A 19011-nucleotide genomic window follows, 5' to 3' on the forward strand; every position below is an offset into this window, starting at 1 on the left:
TCTGTGGTAAATAAACTTTCCTCTTTTGACCTGATAACACATTAGCAGACCATTATTGAGTTAGGTATCTCTCAAGCTTTGAAGTGACTGCTTTTTTTGGGTTTTTTTGTGCTTCATCTTCTCTATTCCATCACTTAGAACACTATGTGGTAAAGCACAAAGATATTTTTCTAGTATAGCAAATAACTCTTCTGAGAAATTGACTACCTCTTGTACATTAATCTAGTTGTTAATGAAGAGAATCTTGTTTGAACAAACACCAATATTTGCATATTCTAACACATTTATTTTCTGGAGCTGCATGTGTCATCCAATATCAATTCTGGTCATCTTACTCATAAAGAACACTTTGAAATCCATGGTGTGTGTTTTCAACTGGTATAATTTTTCATCAAGTTACTGACAAAATTACTTTCCTGATCAGATAAAATTTTTTATTGATGGAAGTGCTTATAAATAAAGTTATAAAGATTATGTAAGTCTTTACTGCTGTTATCTTCACAGTATCATAGAATCGTTGAATGGAAGGATTTGGAAGAGTCCTTTAGAGATAATCTAGTCCAACCACCCAGCAAAAGCAGGTCCACCTCAATCAGGTGACAGGAACATGTACAGGTGCTTTTGAAAACCTCCAGAGAAGGAAACTCAACAGCCTCCTTGGGCAGCCTGTGCCAAGGATCCCTCACCTTCACATTAAAGAAGTTTTTTCTTGTGTTTAAGAGGTATTTTTCATGTTCTAGCTTATGTCTGTTATCCCTAGTCATGTCACTGGAGACATAGATATAGATCTGTCCAGAACTCTTGCCAGTAAGAGATCATTGGCTTTCCTGCAGAAATTGTGAAGGAAAACTTTTTTCTTGAAAGACAGCTCGGTGTTTCTTGTCTGTCTTAATTTTTTCAGGATATGGTTAAATCCAATTTAATGTGCACCCCACTAAATTTTAATCCTCTAGGATGTATGCTTTGGCTCTTTCTCAAGAAACAGCTCTTCTGAGATTCTCAGTCGACTAATTTCTCCAAATTTGAGATTTTGTCTAATTAAAGAGGTGCTGGGTTTTTTTGTTTTGTTGTTTTTTAGTTTGTTTTTTAAGTGAGGAAAGTATACCATTGCGTTTTGAGAAAGAAGATTCGTATTGTGACCCCTAACTTTACCTCTCCCCATCTTCATATGTTCAGAACATGCCTAATGATGACAAGTTTTTCTTAACTCTGTATTCCTCTGCAACAAATAGTCCTTTACTTTGTGATTGGCTACATTAGGAGCTCTAGATGTTCTGTAGTGAATAACCCAGAACCCTAATTTCCTTGGTGGGATGTAACTGCTTTACTTTTATGCTGAATGGGGTACTGTGTATCATTGGATATCTTCAGGACAGTGGCTTGAATCCAAAGAAATACGTAGTCTGAATTTATATTGAGCCTAGATATAAACAGATTAGAATTACTAACTGCGTGGGAAGTTTTCTTCAAGTTAAAGTTCTTCTTAACTTCCCACATTCAAATGTTCTTGGACAAGGACACAATGGTTCGTTATATAAACATAAAGAGGTATTAAATCATTTTGTATTTCCAGTCTTGCTCTTAAAATTTGACTGGGAGCTTATCAAAGGTCTGGGGGAGTTTTTGCAAATAATATTCCAGGGAAAGAAAACATTGCTGCAGATGCTGTGTAATAGAAAACTGATATGTGGAAGAAGACCTCCTACAAGTATGAGAGATTTGGCAATCTGAACTGAGAACCATAGATAGCAACACTTTGGAGGCAGAGAAAGTGTCTTGAATGATGTGCATAGGGACAGATGCAGAGTTAACATGTATGCCTTGTGCTTTCTGAGGAAACTGGCTACTCAAAATAAATGCATGATGAAGGGTTTTGTCTTTTCTAAGTTATCATATACACTGTCTCTTTCTGTTTGAAAACTGGACAAGGCCATGGCCTTGCATTCAATGGAAGGATTTCTGATAGTTGTTTTTTTCTTACTGCTAGGTAAGTATTGCATTTGAAACCCATAGTAAAATCCATCTATCCCAGAAGTACTACTCTGTCTTGCAGAGACTACAGTCAAGTGCACATAAAATTTCAGTGGGAGTCAGTTTTAAGTATTCTCTAGTAAAGCAGTGTTAACGATCAAACTAAAAAAGTACCTTAGCATCTCCCTGAGTTCTGTGGTCCTTTGGATTCTCCGGGATCCTTTCCTGGTTCCAAGTTATGATAAATAGTTTGCAAGGAAATTCATGGCATTCCTGAGTAGTTTCTTGTAGTAGATTGAAACTTTTTTGGAATAAGAGAAAATTACTTAGTATATTTTAAGGAGGAAAAGAAATGCACAACTTTTCTTCAAACAGAAAATGGGGTTTTTTTTTTGGGGTTTTTTTTGTATTTTGTGCAAGAATTATCAGTTTGGAATAGTGACATTACAAGAATGAGGGGTTTGCATTTGCTTTATGCAACTGACAGATATACTGGAGATAACTATTTTTAAGATACTGTTTCCTTTACTAAACACTGCGACTTTGTAGCACTGTCTGAAGTGCTCCTTCATCACCCAGATTTATAGCTTGCAGTTGCGACCCTCTGAACCCTTTTCTCAGTGATGGACCAAGAAAGGAAGTTTATCTGTCCTTTCCTCGCCTGGAATAAATAATGGCAAAGTTTTAAACACTGCTTTCATATTTGTAACTTCACTAATGACACTCATATTTCTTAGTGTTAACACCTTTCTGATGTTTAGTCATGTTTATATTCCTCAGAGGCATTTGTCTGGGTTAATTTTTTTGCTGTCCTTCATCTGGCTCAGGGTTTTTGAAGACTGGTGTCAGTGTAGGCAACAGTTGGTAAACAAAACTCCAAAAACCAACTTGTTTTTTTCCTCTATCTTATGTTGGTTGATTTACGGTGATTTATGGTGATTTACATATTATAAAAGATGAGTGTGGATCGCTGTTTGAGATTGATAACATATGTCAAAATTTTCTCTTCTAGTTGGGAAATGTTTGACTTAATAGCTATTCCTGATGTCTGATTGCTTCTTAGCAGCTGTAAATGGAGGACTTAGTCCTTTCTGGTCCCTTTCTGCTTATGGAGATCTGTCACACAACTGTCTCTACATCTGCCCTTGGTTGATGTTCTGTTTAGCAGTAGCACTGTGTGACATTTGGTCGTCATCTGTGTTCTGCATTTGCTGTTATTTTTAGTTTGAGACTTGCCAGGGTTATGCAACTGTAACAGCACAACCGGACTGCTGTCTCCGGATGTCCGGGGGGCAAGGAACATGCTTTTCTCATCCCATGAAAATGAATGAGGAGCAGAGTGATTTCTTTAGCTCCCAGTTACTTTCCTAGAGAGAAGCTTGATATACAAGAACTGTGACTAGAGCAGGGATGAGAATGCAGACAGTCTCCCTTATGCAGGCAACTGTCTCAGTAGAGAAATACGTCTTCTTCCTCTCCCCACACCAATGATCAAAGATATATATATATATATATACACACACACACACACACATAATGCAAAATGTTGTGACTTCAGTGAAATGAGCTCATCCAATGGCTTTTGTGACTATAAAGCCAGAGGATAACGTAGATCTCAGACTTGCCATCTATTTTTGTTACATGAAGAAGGAGAGACTTTTTGCCAACTACTTTTATTGTATTTAATTTTTTTTTTGCAGATGGTTAGGATGATTTTTTTCTGAGTGTAGCTTACATTGACATGTCTTAACTATATGAGGTGGGGGAAGGAAAAGTGTGCCTGCAATGAGCTTTAATCAATGTGAGTAAATATACTGGAGCTGAAAGATATATATGTAAAGAAGTGTCAAAAAAATCATAAATGAAACTACTGGACCAAAAAAACTCTCCCACCTTTGTCTCAAATGTATTAGTTAAGTGAGATATTACCAACCTTATGGAAATATCAAAACCTTAAGACAATCTAAGATACAATAGAAAGTCTTTATTTATTTCTGATCTGTTCCTGATCTTGAAATGAGTTATAATGTCAAATAGATCTTTCTAATGGGAAAAAATACTGATGATGAGGCTTTTCTGTTGGTATATTTGTGTACTTATGTCAATAAAGCATATTGACATTGGATTTGCTTGTGAGAGTAGATACTCCTTTAAAACACATTACTTGGTGTAAGGTGATGATTCTAATATGCTCACACATGAGGTCTTTTGTTCATTTTCCTCATGTCAAAGACAGATGGAGAGCATAGTTCCTATCCCTAAGAGCTGAAAGAGACAAACACATAGCTCCTATCCCTAAGAGTTTAAAGAAAGAGGCAAAGTGTTTTGTCTTCTGAACCTCTCTCTGTGCTCAATACCCATACAATATTTGCCACAAAGTTAAAATTGGTTCCAGATAATTTCTGATGAAGATAAAGGTTGCTGAAACTGCTTCACTGAGAAAAATGGGGGAAAAAAATCAAAGCAAAAAAAAGCCCCACACCCTTTGATAAGTGTTCACTGTCCAGAAGTCATCTCCTGATAAGTGTTGACTAGTGAAAAAATGTGATTGTAGAAAGGCTGACATGAACCAAATACTTAGTATTTATATATTTATCAAAGCATTCATTTTTTATTTTTTTTTTCCAAAAGAAAAAGAAACTTTCTGTTTGAGTTTGGCACAAACTAGATATGTGATGCTCCACAGAACTGCACCACGTTGAAATGTTGGCTTAGGAGCAGCGTATGTGTTAGTACGGTGTTATCAGCAGAGCTGTTTAATGTGGAAGCAGTACTGGTTGAGGCAGGAGGTAACTTGTCTGGAGTTGATACAGTTCTGTATGGTTCTACACTGCACACTGTAGACTATTAATTTGCTCTGAAATGATAAGATTACATGCATTTCATTTCACTTTCTTGCATAGCAATGTATAATTCCAATCTCATCTGTCATGAGCATTACTTTAAGTCGAATTACTCAGAAGTGAGAACAAAACTACCAGGAATCAACCCCTTCTGAATTTCAGTAAGAAAAAAATGAAGTTCTCAGCTTTAGTTCACTAGACACTATGTCTATCAGATACTTGTCATTATTGGAGGATATAGTTCTTGGAACATTTTTGGTCACTTTTGGAGTTTTATTCTTAACAATAGGCTATTTACAGCATATCTAATTTCAAAATGAGTGGTAATTGTTTCCTTAATGTCAAGAATCTTGGAGGAAAATTTTCTGAAACAAATCTTGTATTTCTGAAAGAGATAATAACCCTTTTGAGTTACATTTTGATGTGAGGTTCAGTGGGCATTCCCATCAAGCACAGCCCTGCCCCCAGGGGCAAATCACATGAACTGTAAGGAAACACTGGAGGGCAGTATCGCTAAAAAATATTTGCTAATATTTTGTGTGAACACGTGGTGTACATTTTGGTTAAAACATAATGAACCCTTAGAAAAAGGAGGAAAATTCTAGTTTAATTTCTTTTTACATTTCCTGGTTGATACTAAGAGAATTCCTAGAAATTAAAAAAGCTTTAAACATAAAAGCTTTATGTAGATATAAATGACAGTAAAAGAGACTTTTCTCAGCAGTCTTGACTTCTATGTAGGAAATATTTGTCTGACTATTGGGGGGTGGGCTTTTTGTTTTGATTTGGCTCTTTTAACTCCTTTTCCTTGAAAAATCCTTTACTCACAGTAGTTCTTATTCTGCAAATTTAAATTGCCTTACCACTGTTAACATTTACATTTGTTCCTTACTGAGTTCATGTACAGTCCATATAGTCTATTTACTACAGTTAAAAAAGTTGTTTAAAGCCACTGAATTGTTGCATGGTCAGCAAGGAAAGCTGCTTTTACATCTGTGAATTGCCTTGACATGTAAGAACATACATACAGAAGAAGAAACTGCAGTGGTTTGTGGTTTTGCATCACTTCAGCTGGTTGCACAGGACAAAGAATAGAAAGGTCTTCAGGAGTTTTTGCAGTGGAGTGCCACTACAAGGAAATATTTTTTCTTAAGTTAGAGGTGGTGTCTAGTAAGATGATTTGGGCTAAAAAAGAAAAACCCCCTCATTTTTGTATGTTCTAAAGAATGTGGGAACTGACTGGTAAGAGAACTGACTAGAAGGCAGTACAAGTGGAAAGGCCTAACAATCATGTCATTAGGACGGTTCGGAACGTTAACTGTATATCGTCTTGAAAGTGATGACCATTCATGGTGCACTTTCATATTGGTGAGGAAGAGGAAGAGTGTATTTGCCTGGCTGTTGTTAAGCTTTTTAGGCTGTGCTGTTGTACCAGAAACTTTTAATCTTGACCGTATACCAGTATCTCGTTCATATGTTATGCCTAGTAGCAAAGGCTGTCTTCTGTGAATTAGCTGTTAATTGGGTGTTTTCAGAGTTCTGAGGATGTAACTGGTAGAAAATTTTATATTAATCATGGGATAACCACACGAAATGATATCATTACAGACAGGAATCTGGTGCTGAGTTCTAGCTTTAAGAACTGAATGGTTGGCCTCCTGGAGACCAAGTAGTTTCACAGATCAATTGACTACTGATTCCCTTTCCCTTTCATGATTCTGATCCCTTGCTTTCATAGATTTATTTCAGATCAGCTTGGGTATAAGGATGTATAAACCACATTAGCTCTGTCTTTCAGCCAACAACCCTTGCCTGTTTAGCGTTAGACATTTTTTCAGCAACAATTCTTTCCAATTACTATTTTCAGCTTTTTTTTTGGCCTGGAAAAGTAAAGGTCAATGCTAAATCAAATTCTAGTCTGAAGGTAGCAATCTTGAAGAATATTCTTGCATAGCTTTCTGAATCTTGCTTCCATAAAGTTGTTAAACCACGATGTAAACAACTAAATGATATTCTGATGAAGGTTGAAGACACATGACTTCATTGTAGTTGGCTGAGTCAATTCCTTTTAATGCTGATGCATTCACATTGATGTAAATCCATTAGTCTGGAGAGTATAATGCTAAGAACAATGTACAATGTTCCCAAACCTACAGAAAAATATTTACGTAGTTCTTGAACAGAAAAGGATATAGCAGGCAATCCATTATTCTGTTAACATTAATGATAATGCCTTTTTAGTAAACTAAGTTCAGAAATAGTGAGTCCAATGACTAAATCTCTCTTCACCTGTCCTTCATATTTTCTGTTGTCATGGCTTTTGACACAATTCTTACTTACAAATGAGAAGTCAGTAGCCCTTCGGTAGTATACCTGTGCTCTTAAGGGCTGATTTGGGTTGGGGTTTGTTTTGAAACAGTTTCCACTTCTGAATTAAGTATCTTTTAATTTTTTTGTAGAATTGCACTCTCCCTTCCAAGGTCAAGTTCGGTGTAATCTCCTCTAACACTGCTTTGCCCTCTAGTATTTCTTATTTAACAGGTAAAATACAAATTCTATACAAGTAGAAGGAAAGAACCAGTGGTATAAATAGGAAATAATAACATTGTAGCAACTGTTAGAGTTCTGATGTTGGAAAAACCTAGTATCTGCATGTAGAAATGTGGTGGTTAGTCTAGGAATCAGTTGTAGATTTCTTGAAAGTCAAAAGCATCCTTCGACTATCAAATAATAATACAAAATAAAATCTAGAAGGATGTGATTGTATAATACCACATGATTTAGAATTTTCTAGGTGTTTTTTTTTAGGATTATTTTCAAATTTTGTGTGGTTCATACTATACTACCTTAAGAACGAATTAAATTTTTCAGCTAGGGTAATATTTTTTTTTTAATTCTGCATAAAAGATATGGTTCAAACTGAAATAGTTTGGGCAAACGTTTTCTGTGTTCGTTAAGAAGCCATAAATTGTGGAAGGGACCTTTAGAGATCATCTAGTCCAACCCCCCTGCAGAAGCAGGTCCACCTAGATCAGGTCGCATAGGAACATGTCCAGGTGGGTCTTAAAGACCTTCAAGGTTGGAGACTCCACAACCCCTCTGGGCAGCCTGTGTCACTGCTCCCTCACCCCCACAGTGAAATAGTTTTTCCTTACATTTAAATAGAACTTTTTGTGTTCCAGCTTCATCCCATTACCCCTTGTCCTGTTGCTAGCTACTATAGAAAAAAGTGATGTTCCAACCTCCTGACACCCACCCTTTAGATATTTGTAAATGTTAATAAGATCCCCTCCTCAGTCTCCTTTTCTCTAGACTAAACAGCCCAAGTTGCCGCAGCCTTTTCTCATATGAAAGATGTTCCAGGACCCTGATCATCTTGCTGGCTCTGTACTGGACTCTCTCCAGAAGTTCTCTGTCCCTCTTGAGCTGAGGATGCCCAGAACTGGACACAGGACTCCAGATGAGGCCTCACCAGGGCAGAGGAGAGGGGGAGAAAAACCTCCCTTGACCTGCTGCCCACACTCTTCTTGATGCATCCCAGGATGCCATTGGCCTTCTTGGCCACGAGGGTACATCGCTGGTTCATATTTAGCTTATTATCAATCAGGACTCCCAGATCTCTCTCTGCAGAGCTGCTCTTCAGCAGGTCAACAAACTCCAGCCTGTACTGATGCATGGGTTGTTCCTCCCCAGGTGCAGGACTCTGCACTTGTCCTTGTTGAACCTCATGAGGTTCCTCTCTGCCCAACTCTCAAGCTGGTTGAGATCCCTCTGAATGGCAGCACAGCCTTCTGGGGAATCAGCCAGTCCTCCCAGTTTGGTGTCACCAGCCAACTTGCTGCAGGTACACTCTGTCCCTTCATCCATGTCGTTGATGAAGATGTTGAACAAGACTGCCCCCAGAACCAATCCCTGTGGAACTCCACTGAATGTATTGCAGTCTGCAGCATGTAAAAATGTCTTGTCTAATAAAGGCAAAGGAAACATCATTTTGAAAGGTATCTCACTTAAGAGTATATCCTTTTCACAGTGTTCTAGACAATGACTTTGTGAAATCTTAGTGAAATGCCCGTTTCATTTTTTTTTAGTTCAGGAAAAAAAAGCCAAACAATAAAGAATGTCTTCTTTTAGTACTGAAATATTGACTGTTTTTATTGACTATGCTAAGAAATGTACAAGCAGCCCCTAAAATATTAGCAGTCTATAAGTTCCCAGATGTAATGTCAAGAAGAAAATAACTCAGTTCCTGTGTAAGACTATCTAGGAGTTCTTAAAACTAATGTGTTCTGATAAACTCATGGATCTGATAAAGTTATGGATCATTATGTTAATAACAGTGTTCCGCACTTCAGACTTTTTTTAAGGCTTGTGTACAACTATTTGCTGCAGTGACTGTAGCACAATATTAAAGATTTTGTGTTATAATAAAATTAATTCTATTACCTAAGTAATTTTACCTGTGTAAGGTAATTATTACACTCACTTCCTAAGAAATCTTGTAAAAATATTTTCAAACTGATTTTTCATTGCAAGGTTTAAGTGTTCAGACCTGATTTCTCTATTGCTCCCAGAGCAGGCTTTAGAGATTTTTAATTTGTGCATGACTTTTTTTAAAGATATGTATTACATATAGCAAGATAGTGAATTATGGATATGTTAACTGTTTTTCTCTTTCACCATACCTTTAATTTGTGACTTGTTTGTTTGAACAAGTGACTGGATGATAGAAAGATGAAATATTCTATAGCTGTATTTTTTTTTTTTGCTACAGATAACTTACACATCAGTGTTTTGTCAAAATGTTATACTTCTGCATGTGACTTCTTTCATCATATATTTCTTTCTGACTGCAATGGCTTAAAGATAGTTTTGTCTTAGATGATGTCATAGTTTTATCTCAGATGATATTCTGACCTCGTCTTTAAAAGTAATATTTTTTAGCACTCTATGCATTAAACCAGAACTATTTCCAACAGCCAGGAATGAAGAAGTCGATCTCTTATTTTTTCTTGAAATGCTCTTTTCTTGCTACCCAAGGGAAAATGCCCTATAGTACTTGAGCTAATTATAAAAAAAGATAAATTTGCTTCTGATATCCTACTATGCCATATATCAATATGTCTTTATTGGATGCTGCTGTCATGGGACTTTGAACATTAGCACAACTTCAGAGATGAAAATTGCATTTCTGGAGTTTTGTTCCCAGAGGCTTTTAGAAAACATGGTGAGAAATGCGGTTTGAAAGGACTTAAGAGAAGTTAAATGTTTGTTGACTTTGTGTATACTGTATATTTACCTATTTAAGCTTCTTTAAGTGTTCATTTTAGGCAAATCCATGCTTCTGAAACTGAGAAACTAAAGGGTTTCCTGGATACCAATAAAATTAACATTTTCAGTTTAGGGAAGATAATCTTTTTACTGAATTGCATCACACTAGTTTTCTGTTTCTGCAGGACACTTTAAGTGAAAAAATATATACAGGAAGATTTGTTTGGAGAAATAATCTCTGTTAATAGTCCCGTTTATGTAGTTGCAGAGAAAAAAGGCTTTTCAGAACACAATCTTCTCAGGTCTAAAAATAGAAAGCAGTAAATTTTGAGGTAAATATATTTTAATTCCTCCAAAATTAATTTCATTAATCTATTAGACAAGTTTGAGAAGAGGTAACAAGCCTGAAATTCTAAAATTACATTAATTTTAATAGTGCAAATTGACCAATGAAACCTAATTATCCAGAAATGTCTATACCTCTTGGTTTGCCAAGAAATTAATTTATGTAGGTGTGTTTTGTGTTTGTGAAATTCCATTGACCTCAAATGGCATTTTACACTGGGATGGATGTTTCTGTACAGCTGTGTTTGCAAAAGGAGACCTTTGTGAGTGCCAGAAGGATTGCAGAGGATGGGTTCATTTGCTTTTTTGGATCATCCTTTGTTCTGGTATCAGTGGTGGTGATCAGTGCTTTTATGGCTAGGAACGTGTTCTAGATAGTTCTGATACTCATAACTTAGGGTTACATATATTTGACAAATAATGTTGCAGTGCAGTGTAAATATGCAAATACAGTGCACCTACTGTTTTCTAATGTTTAATGTTGCTAAAAATATGTCCAATCATGGCTCTTTTTTCTGGCATGTTAGCTTTTTAAGGCACTAATCTCTTCAGCAAAATGAGATATATACAATATGGAAATAGTGAAATAGTTGCAGTAGGGAATAGTAAAAAATGTTGCATCTGAGTTTGGAGGAGTTAATTTAATAATTCTGAGACATGTATTGCTGGTGCTCTTGCAACTGCTGAAATAAACGTAGATTTTCCAGGCAGTGTCTCGCCAAGGTTACTAGCTTACTGGAGGACAGAATGGTATAAATGGAGGTTCTAAATAGTTGACATATTAGCAAGATATTGCTGTGTGGCTAATAAAGGGTGGTATCTAATGCACATGGTAGCTCTTTTCAGTCTTTCCACTGAGAAAGCCAAGTGCTAGGTGGTCTACAAGAAGTGTAGCAAGCTGAATTCTGCAGAAAGAATAAAATGTGTGTAATATTGCCATGTAATCAAGTAAGCCATTTAACATGACTAAGAGCTCATTGACACAATCCTTTTAATAACTTGATAATAGTATTATTCACTAATACTATTATTTTGCTCCCAGAATAACTGAAAACATTGATCCTTCCCCGTGAAGTGGAAAAGCCTTCAGACTTTTCATCAGCCTTGAACTATTATCATACCTTTTCTATGAATGCCAAAAAACTTCCTTCCACCCCAATTAAAGTTGAAAAAACGTTGATTTATGGATTTGTCTGATCTCAGGAATGTCCTCTGTCATTGCCCTTCATTCCAAGAAGGCCACTAACAGACATCACACACCATGTGTGCTACTCTGCAGAGATCCTGGGAGTAGATGCATAATAGTGGGGCTGGGTCCTCAATTACATTCACTTTAAAGCTCTCATAATCGCTTGGAAGAATTCCCAGTGGGATAGCTCCCAGCAGTTTTTCTTAGTTACAAGCATAGGTTAAGTCTTTAGATGACCTTTAAAAGCTGTGACTATAAAGGGAACTTAAGTAATAAGTGACAGGAGCAATCTGAGTTAAAATTCTTAGAGGCAAATGAGAAGCTGCTCTTAAGCATTCTGGATTTCACTCTGATAAAACTTCTGTCAAACTTCAATGGATTTTGTAGTCCTTGACATTATTTTTTTTTAAGGATTTTGGCAGAATCATATCAGTTTAGAAGTAAAGCATAGGTGTTTCTTGTACTTCCTTCTTGCCAGACTTCTCCGTGTTTCTTGCAGACATGGAGTCTAAATTCAGAGTCTTTCTATCAGGAACTTGTGTTGGTTGTTCAAAATGTTGGTTATTTTAGGAAACAAAAATTATAGCTGTTGTATGGATTTGTTTGTTAATAGGCTTCTCAGGTTTGTATTTATAACTAAAATGAACAGAGTGATTATGGGGATTATGACCAATTACTACATAAGTTGTCAACTCATTTCCGGTATAGTTTCCATGAAATTTTATGAAGTGGTGACTGGAGAAACTTGTTTTTTTTCTGAACACACATTCCTGGCAGGATTAAGGCTGTATCTGTCCTCCAAAATGAACTTGTTTTGGATATAGTTTAGAAGACTTGATTGACATTAGTTACATTTCATTAGTAACTAAATGTAGAGGTTAATTCGTCTCCTGACCCCTCTGCAGTTGGCTTACCTCATGGTTGAATGTGGTAGGTCTTATATATTTCAACATCTGCTGTACAATTGAATTACAGATTACTTTGTAATTTTGTGTTGTTTTTATCCTTTCTGTATGGAAGTCCGTATACTCCTGTTTCAGAAGATAATATCCATGACATTCTTTGAAAAGATGTGCCTTGGCTGTAGCAATATTGCTGCTCAATTTAATGGCCTGCTGACCCCGATATTTTCAGGAAAATACTCTTACACTAAGTTTTCAAAATAGAAAAGGAATTGTTTGATCACGTTAGCAGAGTAGTTCCACTCTTCAGAAAAACTTGTATAATTGCAGTTGCAAGTTGCCATGAAGCCTTTTTTTTTTCATTTCTAGTTCATGTTTTTTTCACTAGAAGAACTTTATAAGAGTAAACAAATGAGTAATAGTAAAATTCAAAGACCCCTGTAATGATTTAAAGACATTTCTGTTTTAAGGGTAACTGATGATTTCAGCCATGCTGCATTTCGGACTCTGAATATACGTAATCATTTTTCTTAATTGATCATCCTTAACTGTAATGTATTGAACTTGTATGTAGTGTCTTAAAGAGATCCCATAAATATAGATTTATACATTCCTATAAATTTTTGTGGGGAAAGTTATATTGAGTTGTGTATAATGAAAGTAAAAAAAAGTTTGCCTATCATTTTGGACAAAGTCTTTGTAGTTTGGATGCACTGTTTACTGAATAGATGTTACTGTGAAAATATTTCAGAAGTGCATTTAATTATTTATTTAAAACACAAACTTGAATAATTGTGTAGAAATGGTTTAAATATATGGTAAAAAGTTGGTAAGGTAAATAGTGAACTCAAATGGGAAATGTTTTGAGCTACTGAATTTGATTAACCTATATTGATTTAGCAACATATTCTTTTCCTCTTTGCTCTCGTTTTAGCCTGTGCTTTCCGTTACAATGGGCTCTCCTTTGTCTACCTCATCTACCTCCTGCTCATTCCTCTGTTTTCAGAACCCACAAAAACAACGATGCAAGGTAAGATGCTCACTGTTTAGTTCTTCAGGATGTGTGGTGGACACAGTATTAGGATGTTTCTGAGGTTTATTCTGTTAGCTATAGAGTTCAGATCTCTCACTCCTTAGTGAAGAAGCTGTCTTCACAAAGTATTTAAGTTCAAAGATTTGATTAGCCTTTTTATTTGATGCCTTAATTCCTACACTTGTACCATGTCTTGCCATGCTCTTTTGCTTCCTCACACCATTTTTTCATCCAGTTTCTACCAGTCAATCTAAGACTAATACATTGTTTTCTGTTGAGGTTCTATACCATTTGGATGAACTTAATTTATGTTGATTGTATAGATATCAATTGGAGCCATCAAAAATAGAGCTGAAATATAAATAAAGTAAGCACAAAAGGTTGGAAATCTCACTCTAGGTACGACTGTTAGTGATTTTACAGGAGAAAGCTACAAGGACAGTATGAGAATGGAACATCAGAAAGTGCCCAGGTGTGAGTTAAAATTTATTTTTAAAAAGTGCTGAAACAGGCAATTGAGAGGCAAGTGCTCATGAGAATTTGGGTGTAGCTTCTTAGATAATACACAGTTACCTTGTTGGTTTTGTGAGGTTTATTTTTGCTGCCCATTCTGTGCCAGAAGTAGTGACAGTAGGATAAACATAGACATTTTCTAGATGCCAGAGTTACAGTGAAAAGACCTCCCAATTCTCTCTTTTAGAGTCTAACAAACTCTATTTGATTAAGACTAACTCTGGTGTGACTTCATAGATGCTAAACCATCTAGTTTGCATCACTGTTGGGAGTCAATTTTTCTTCAGAGAAAAAGGCTTTCTTAGGACTGTGGATAATTTCCCCATATTGTGTTTCATACTGCATTACATTTCTCTTGACTTTTTGATGTGTTCATGAAAATTAATTTATTATATAAATTAATTATTTCTGAGTGTAACCATTTTGGCTTACTGTTCTTTTCACTTTTTAAAATTGTGTGTCTAGGTGTATCTTTCTAGAAAGTATTGAGGGATTTTGTTTCATGTAGGAGGATGGAAAAGAAAGGGGAAATTTATAACTGTTTTAGATAAATCGAGACAAATCCTGAGTAAATCAGAGTCAAAAGTTAAGTAAAACAAACTTTTTTAAACAAACAAACAAACAAACAAAACTCCCAAATCCACTATATGGCTATATATTTTACTTGTGTTTTCTATTTTTTCTTTTATTTCTCAATCTTCTATTTATCTTTTATTCAAGTTATCATTTTTTTCCCTGAAATTTTGCTGCTTTTGTTTAAGTTTTTTATTCTTTTGGGTTTTCCAGTCTTCCCTCCAGTAATCTTTCCTTTCCTCATCTCCTCCTGTCCCACTCAACTCCCCAGTCACAACCTCTGACCAACATTCCTATCTCTTGCACTTCAGTCTATTTTCCCAGGTGGCCACCTCATGCTTTCCAGTTACTGAACTTCTGTAACTTTGTTCTACCAAGCTTAAGGATTTTCCAGGCTATAGAAGTAGAAATTAGTCATGAATGGACAGTGTGAGTCTAGATTAATGTAAATTTTATCAGATACATAAAAGATTAGAAACTCTGGGGGAAAAAAATACCTGCTGGAATATTTTAGATGGTGTTTAAAGCTTAATGAGTATTTTTTTCTTTGTCTCCTTAAATATTTAATGTTCCTTAAAATGTAATTACTAAGATAAAGTAATCAGGGAGATGAGGCACAGTCTCCTGCCTCTGCATATGTTAAATATATTTGTTTTGTTTTAAGATACTATCTGCCAGCTGGAAATATCAATGTCTTATAAAGTATAGGAGACATCTCCTTCAGTTAGAGCTGAAATACTGAGTTATTTAAGATTTATCTGAATGTTTTGTTTGCAGAAAACTTAATTGTCCATGAAGCTGGCTGAATATATTCATGACCATTTATGTGCAGCTGAAAATTTGTTTGGTTAACACTCTTATTCAACTCTGTTATTTATAATCCTTGAAACTAGTGATTACAAAGCTGATTAAACAGAAAATATGCATTCATATTGCAAACAATTGTGTAAAAAAAATAATTGCAAATAACATTTCTTGTATGCAGGAGTAATTTAAAACTAGACTGCCTTTTCAAAGGTTGCTGATGGGAACTGCTTCTAAGGCAGATACTTCTTGGTATTGTAAAGCCATGTGATTTTAGCATTGATTTTCTAAATGAATTATCTCCGTAATCGGGAACTGGTTGTTTGCCTAGTTCTCTGGAGATTACAGGTGGTAAACTGTGTGGCAGCCTAGTTTCCAGTTCTTTGACTGTGAGATTGTTGTATTAGTGATCTTTTTTCTTTGAGTCTAATATCTACTGTAATTATGTCCTTGTCCTTCACAAAGGCTTATTCATGCTGTTGTTACATAGTAATAAAACATGACTACATGCATTTGCCCTGTCTTGGCCAATGACTCATTTAAAATGCAGCACTAAATAACTGGTTTACATGTCTTTTCTTCTTAACAAACACAAGTTTGCATTTAGTTTTGTTAACTTTCCTTTATTTCATGTCATAATTTCTGATTAATAAGACTCTGTAGCCAGTCATCATGTAAAAAAAAAAGGTGGGGGGGTGGTAATCAGTTAATTTCATATATGGGCTAGATTTTACTGACTCTGCTTACGTGAATGGCAAAAAGAATGGGATTGCTTCTGAATTAAGATATTACTCACTGTGACAAAGCTTGTCTCTGCTGTATTGAAATACTGAACTTAGCACAGTACTCAGATCAGTAAAAGTTATGTTTTAAAAAATGCATAGCTTGATAAAATGATGAACAATATTCAAACCATAGTAGTTGTTCATTGAGTATTACTTTGAGCATAGTTGAAAACATGGTAAAGAAATGGAACAGAGGAGTTGGTTTTGGAGATATGAAAGGGCTTATGATTTGGAATAGTCTGCACAAAATCACAAGATTCAAAGGGGTAGCAGTGGCAAATTTGGATCACCAAATATAGCTCAAGATGTTTCAGGGGAGTATTGATCAAATGAATATGGCAATTTCTTAAATACAAATATTGTTTTGATTTCCTTATGTGAACAGTGCTCCTGTATATACTTAACAGTTCAGTAATGCATCTGTTTTATTAGCAATCTTTTTATACTTAGCTTTAGATTATGCATTAAGTAAACATATATTTACTAAATAGAAGTAGGCATCTCATGATGGTGCTCAGAGTTGACCATTTAAGTCTCCTGTGAGTCCAAAAAATCTTAAATTGGATGCCTAATTTTAGACCTCATCTACATTGCATGATATTAAGTCTTCTGAATGAAGTCTTCTGATATTAAGTCTTCGGAATTAAGTCATGTGATACTTGTGAAACAGAAAAAAAGACAGTTAAGCTCTCAATTTTAAGTTCTTGCACTGAAAAGTTCATGGTTGAGTGAGGTCCTTTCTATATTATTGGATGTTCTGTTCTGAAGGAGCTTCAGGTTTAGCTTTCCAAATCTTTCTGAACATTGCTTGCACATGAATTGCTGCTCTAAGTGTATATGCAGAAGTCACTTGAAAATATTTTTTAAATCCCCCAGATGAACCAAATAACGAATTTCAAGATGTGTTTTAAAAAAGTTTTAACAAAGTTCCTCTCCTTCCTTAGTCCTGGTTAAAACCATGTCCTACTGATGACAAATGTGACAGGTAAAGTTGTAATACAGAGCTATCAACAAAGAATGAAATATTTAAAGAATGAAAAAAAAATGAACAAATTTAGTAACAGATAGATTGGAGTAGTTTTTCATATCTACTACTGGGAAAGGTGATGTTTGCAATCTTACCTGCCTTTCTATGTCTCAAAAATGTGAAAAAAATCCTTAAACTTTTCGGTCTTTTCCATTTAAATCATCTCTATTAATTTTCAGAGCAGTATTATTAATAAGACTTGCTGGAATAAACAAATCATGTAGCTAATACAGGTGCTACACTGGAAAGGGATATGTTTTATAACATCTTTAAAGCATAAAGCCTTTTTTAATGAAAAATCTTCATTGTTTTGGAGTGGTGCAACTTGAGTTTTGACCTTTTTAGATTTACTAAATGTTTACATACTTTTGAGAAGCGTTTCATCCATCTTTTACTTATGTAGCCACGAAGAAGATATATTCCTTTTTTTGAAAGTGATTTATTACCTGTTATATTTAAGTGCTCAATAGAAAGTACTCCAGGCAATAATAGAGATGTTGATTAAAGAAGATGGAAGAACTCTTTAAGATGTCTTTGGAACTACTGAGTTTCCTTGTAGAAGCCCAAAGCATTAGTATGAAGATTTATTTATAACTCAGAAATTGCTTTTTAGCAATTAAAAATGGGATTTACACTGCATTGGGCATTTGTTTTCTTATGGAGGTGTGCCAGGCTGCTACATAAACATTCTTTGGCTCAAAATAATGCATCTTGGATAGGTTTCTCCACCTCCAAGATTATAAGTATTCTCTTGGGAATGAACAATGAAGCATGTTATAATCAATGGCCAAAATCCCGAAGTACTTATTCATGGAAGTTTTAGCAATGGATGAGTGAAAATGAAGATGTGTCTTTACATTAAGCAACTTCAGAAATCCTTCTACATCTTACACGCTAGTGAACATTTCTGTTAATTGATAATGTGCTTTCTCACTATTTATTATCAAAATATTTTCTTATGAAATGAATTAAAACCCTTTTGAACTAAGGGTAAGTGAACTATTACAAAGCATTGCATGATAAGCATTTGGTACAGAGTCTTGTATTTGTCTTATGTTGCTAGTACGATAACGAATACCTGTGCCTTTCTTATACCTCTGTTCCCAAATAGGATATTCCATACTAAGAAGATAGAATCCAGATCTTGGGCTGTTTTACTTTTTGGCTTCCACAGAAGAAATTGTAAGCAGAGACTCAAATTTAGTGGTTGATTACAGGATTAGTCACTTATTTTTGGTTTTGTTTATTATATACATGCTGGCAATGTTTTTTTAACCTGGGTATGGAAGAAACTCAGCAACATGTTGGTTGAATCTTTGGAAGCAAAGCAAAGCCATCAGAGTTGAGGCAATGAATTGAGAAGCCAGGAGGAGAAGATAATTAGAGATTTATTTTGACTTGCAATTAAATAGTTGACATAGGCTTTTTAATGTAGTTATTAATGACTGTGAACCTTTGGAAAGATTCAAATGAAAAAAGGGTAGGCCTCTTAGTATAAAGGGCAAGAATTCTTTAAGGGGCTTTGAAATAAGGTGCTTGCAGTTAGATTGCTGTCATTTTTTTTTGGGGAGGGGAAATGGTGGTGGAAATAATTCAATGGGGAAAAAAAGCCATTTTAAAGACAAGTTTTCACTGTAAAGCTGAGCACTTTTATAGCTGAATTAGTTTTTGTATTAATTATTTTAAAGAAATATTTCTCCTTAAATATTGAGTTTCTTTCAGGAAAAAAAAAAATCAGTTTAGATTGATCTTGAAGTG

At 35.2% G+C, this 19011-nt stretch overlaps 1 protein-coding gene across 1 annotated transcript in view; it reads left to right on the forward strand.

The window, feature by feature from the left end:
- Positions 1-19011, forward strand: part of PIEZO2 (piezo type mechanosensitive ion channel component 2) — a 318044-nt gene that overhangs the window by 41082 nt on the left and 257951 nt on the right. Inside the window, exon 2 of the mRNA XM_061994704.1 lies at positions 13453-13548. Within this exon, the coding sequence (XP_061850688.1) occupies positions 13453-13548 (96 nt within the window). The remainder of the gene's footprint in view (positions 1-13452; positions 13549-19011) is intronic.

The sequence above is a fragment of the Colius striatus genome, chromosome 4 (genome assembly GCF_028858725.1).
Source record: "Colius striatus isolate bColStr4 chromosome 4, bColStr4.1.hap1, whole genome shotgun sequence".
Classification (NCBI taxonomy): Eukaryota; Metazoa; Chordata; class Aves; order Coliiformes; family Coliidae; genus Colius; species Colius striatus.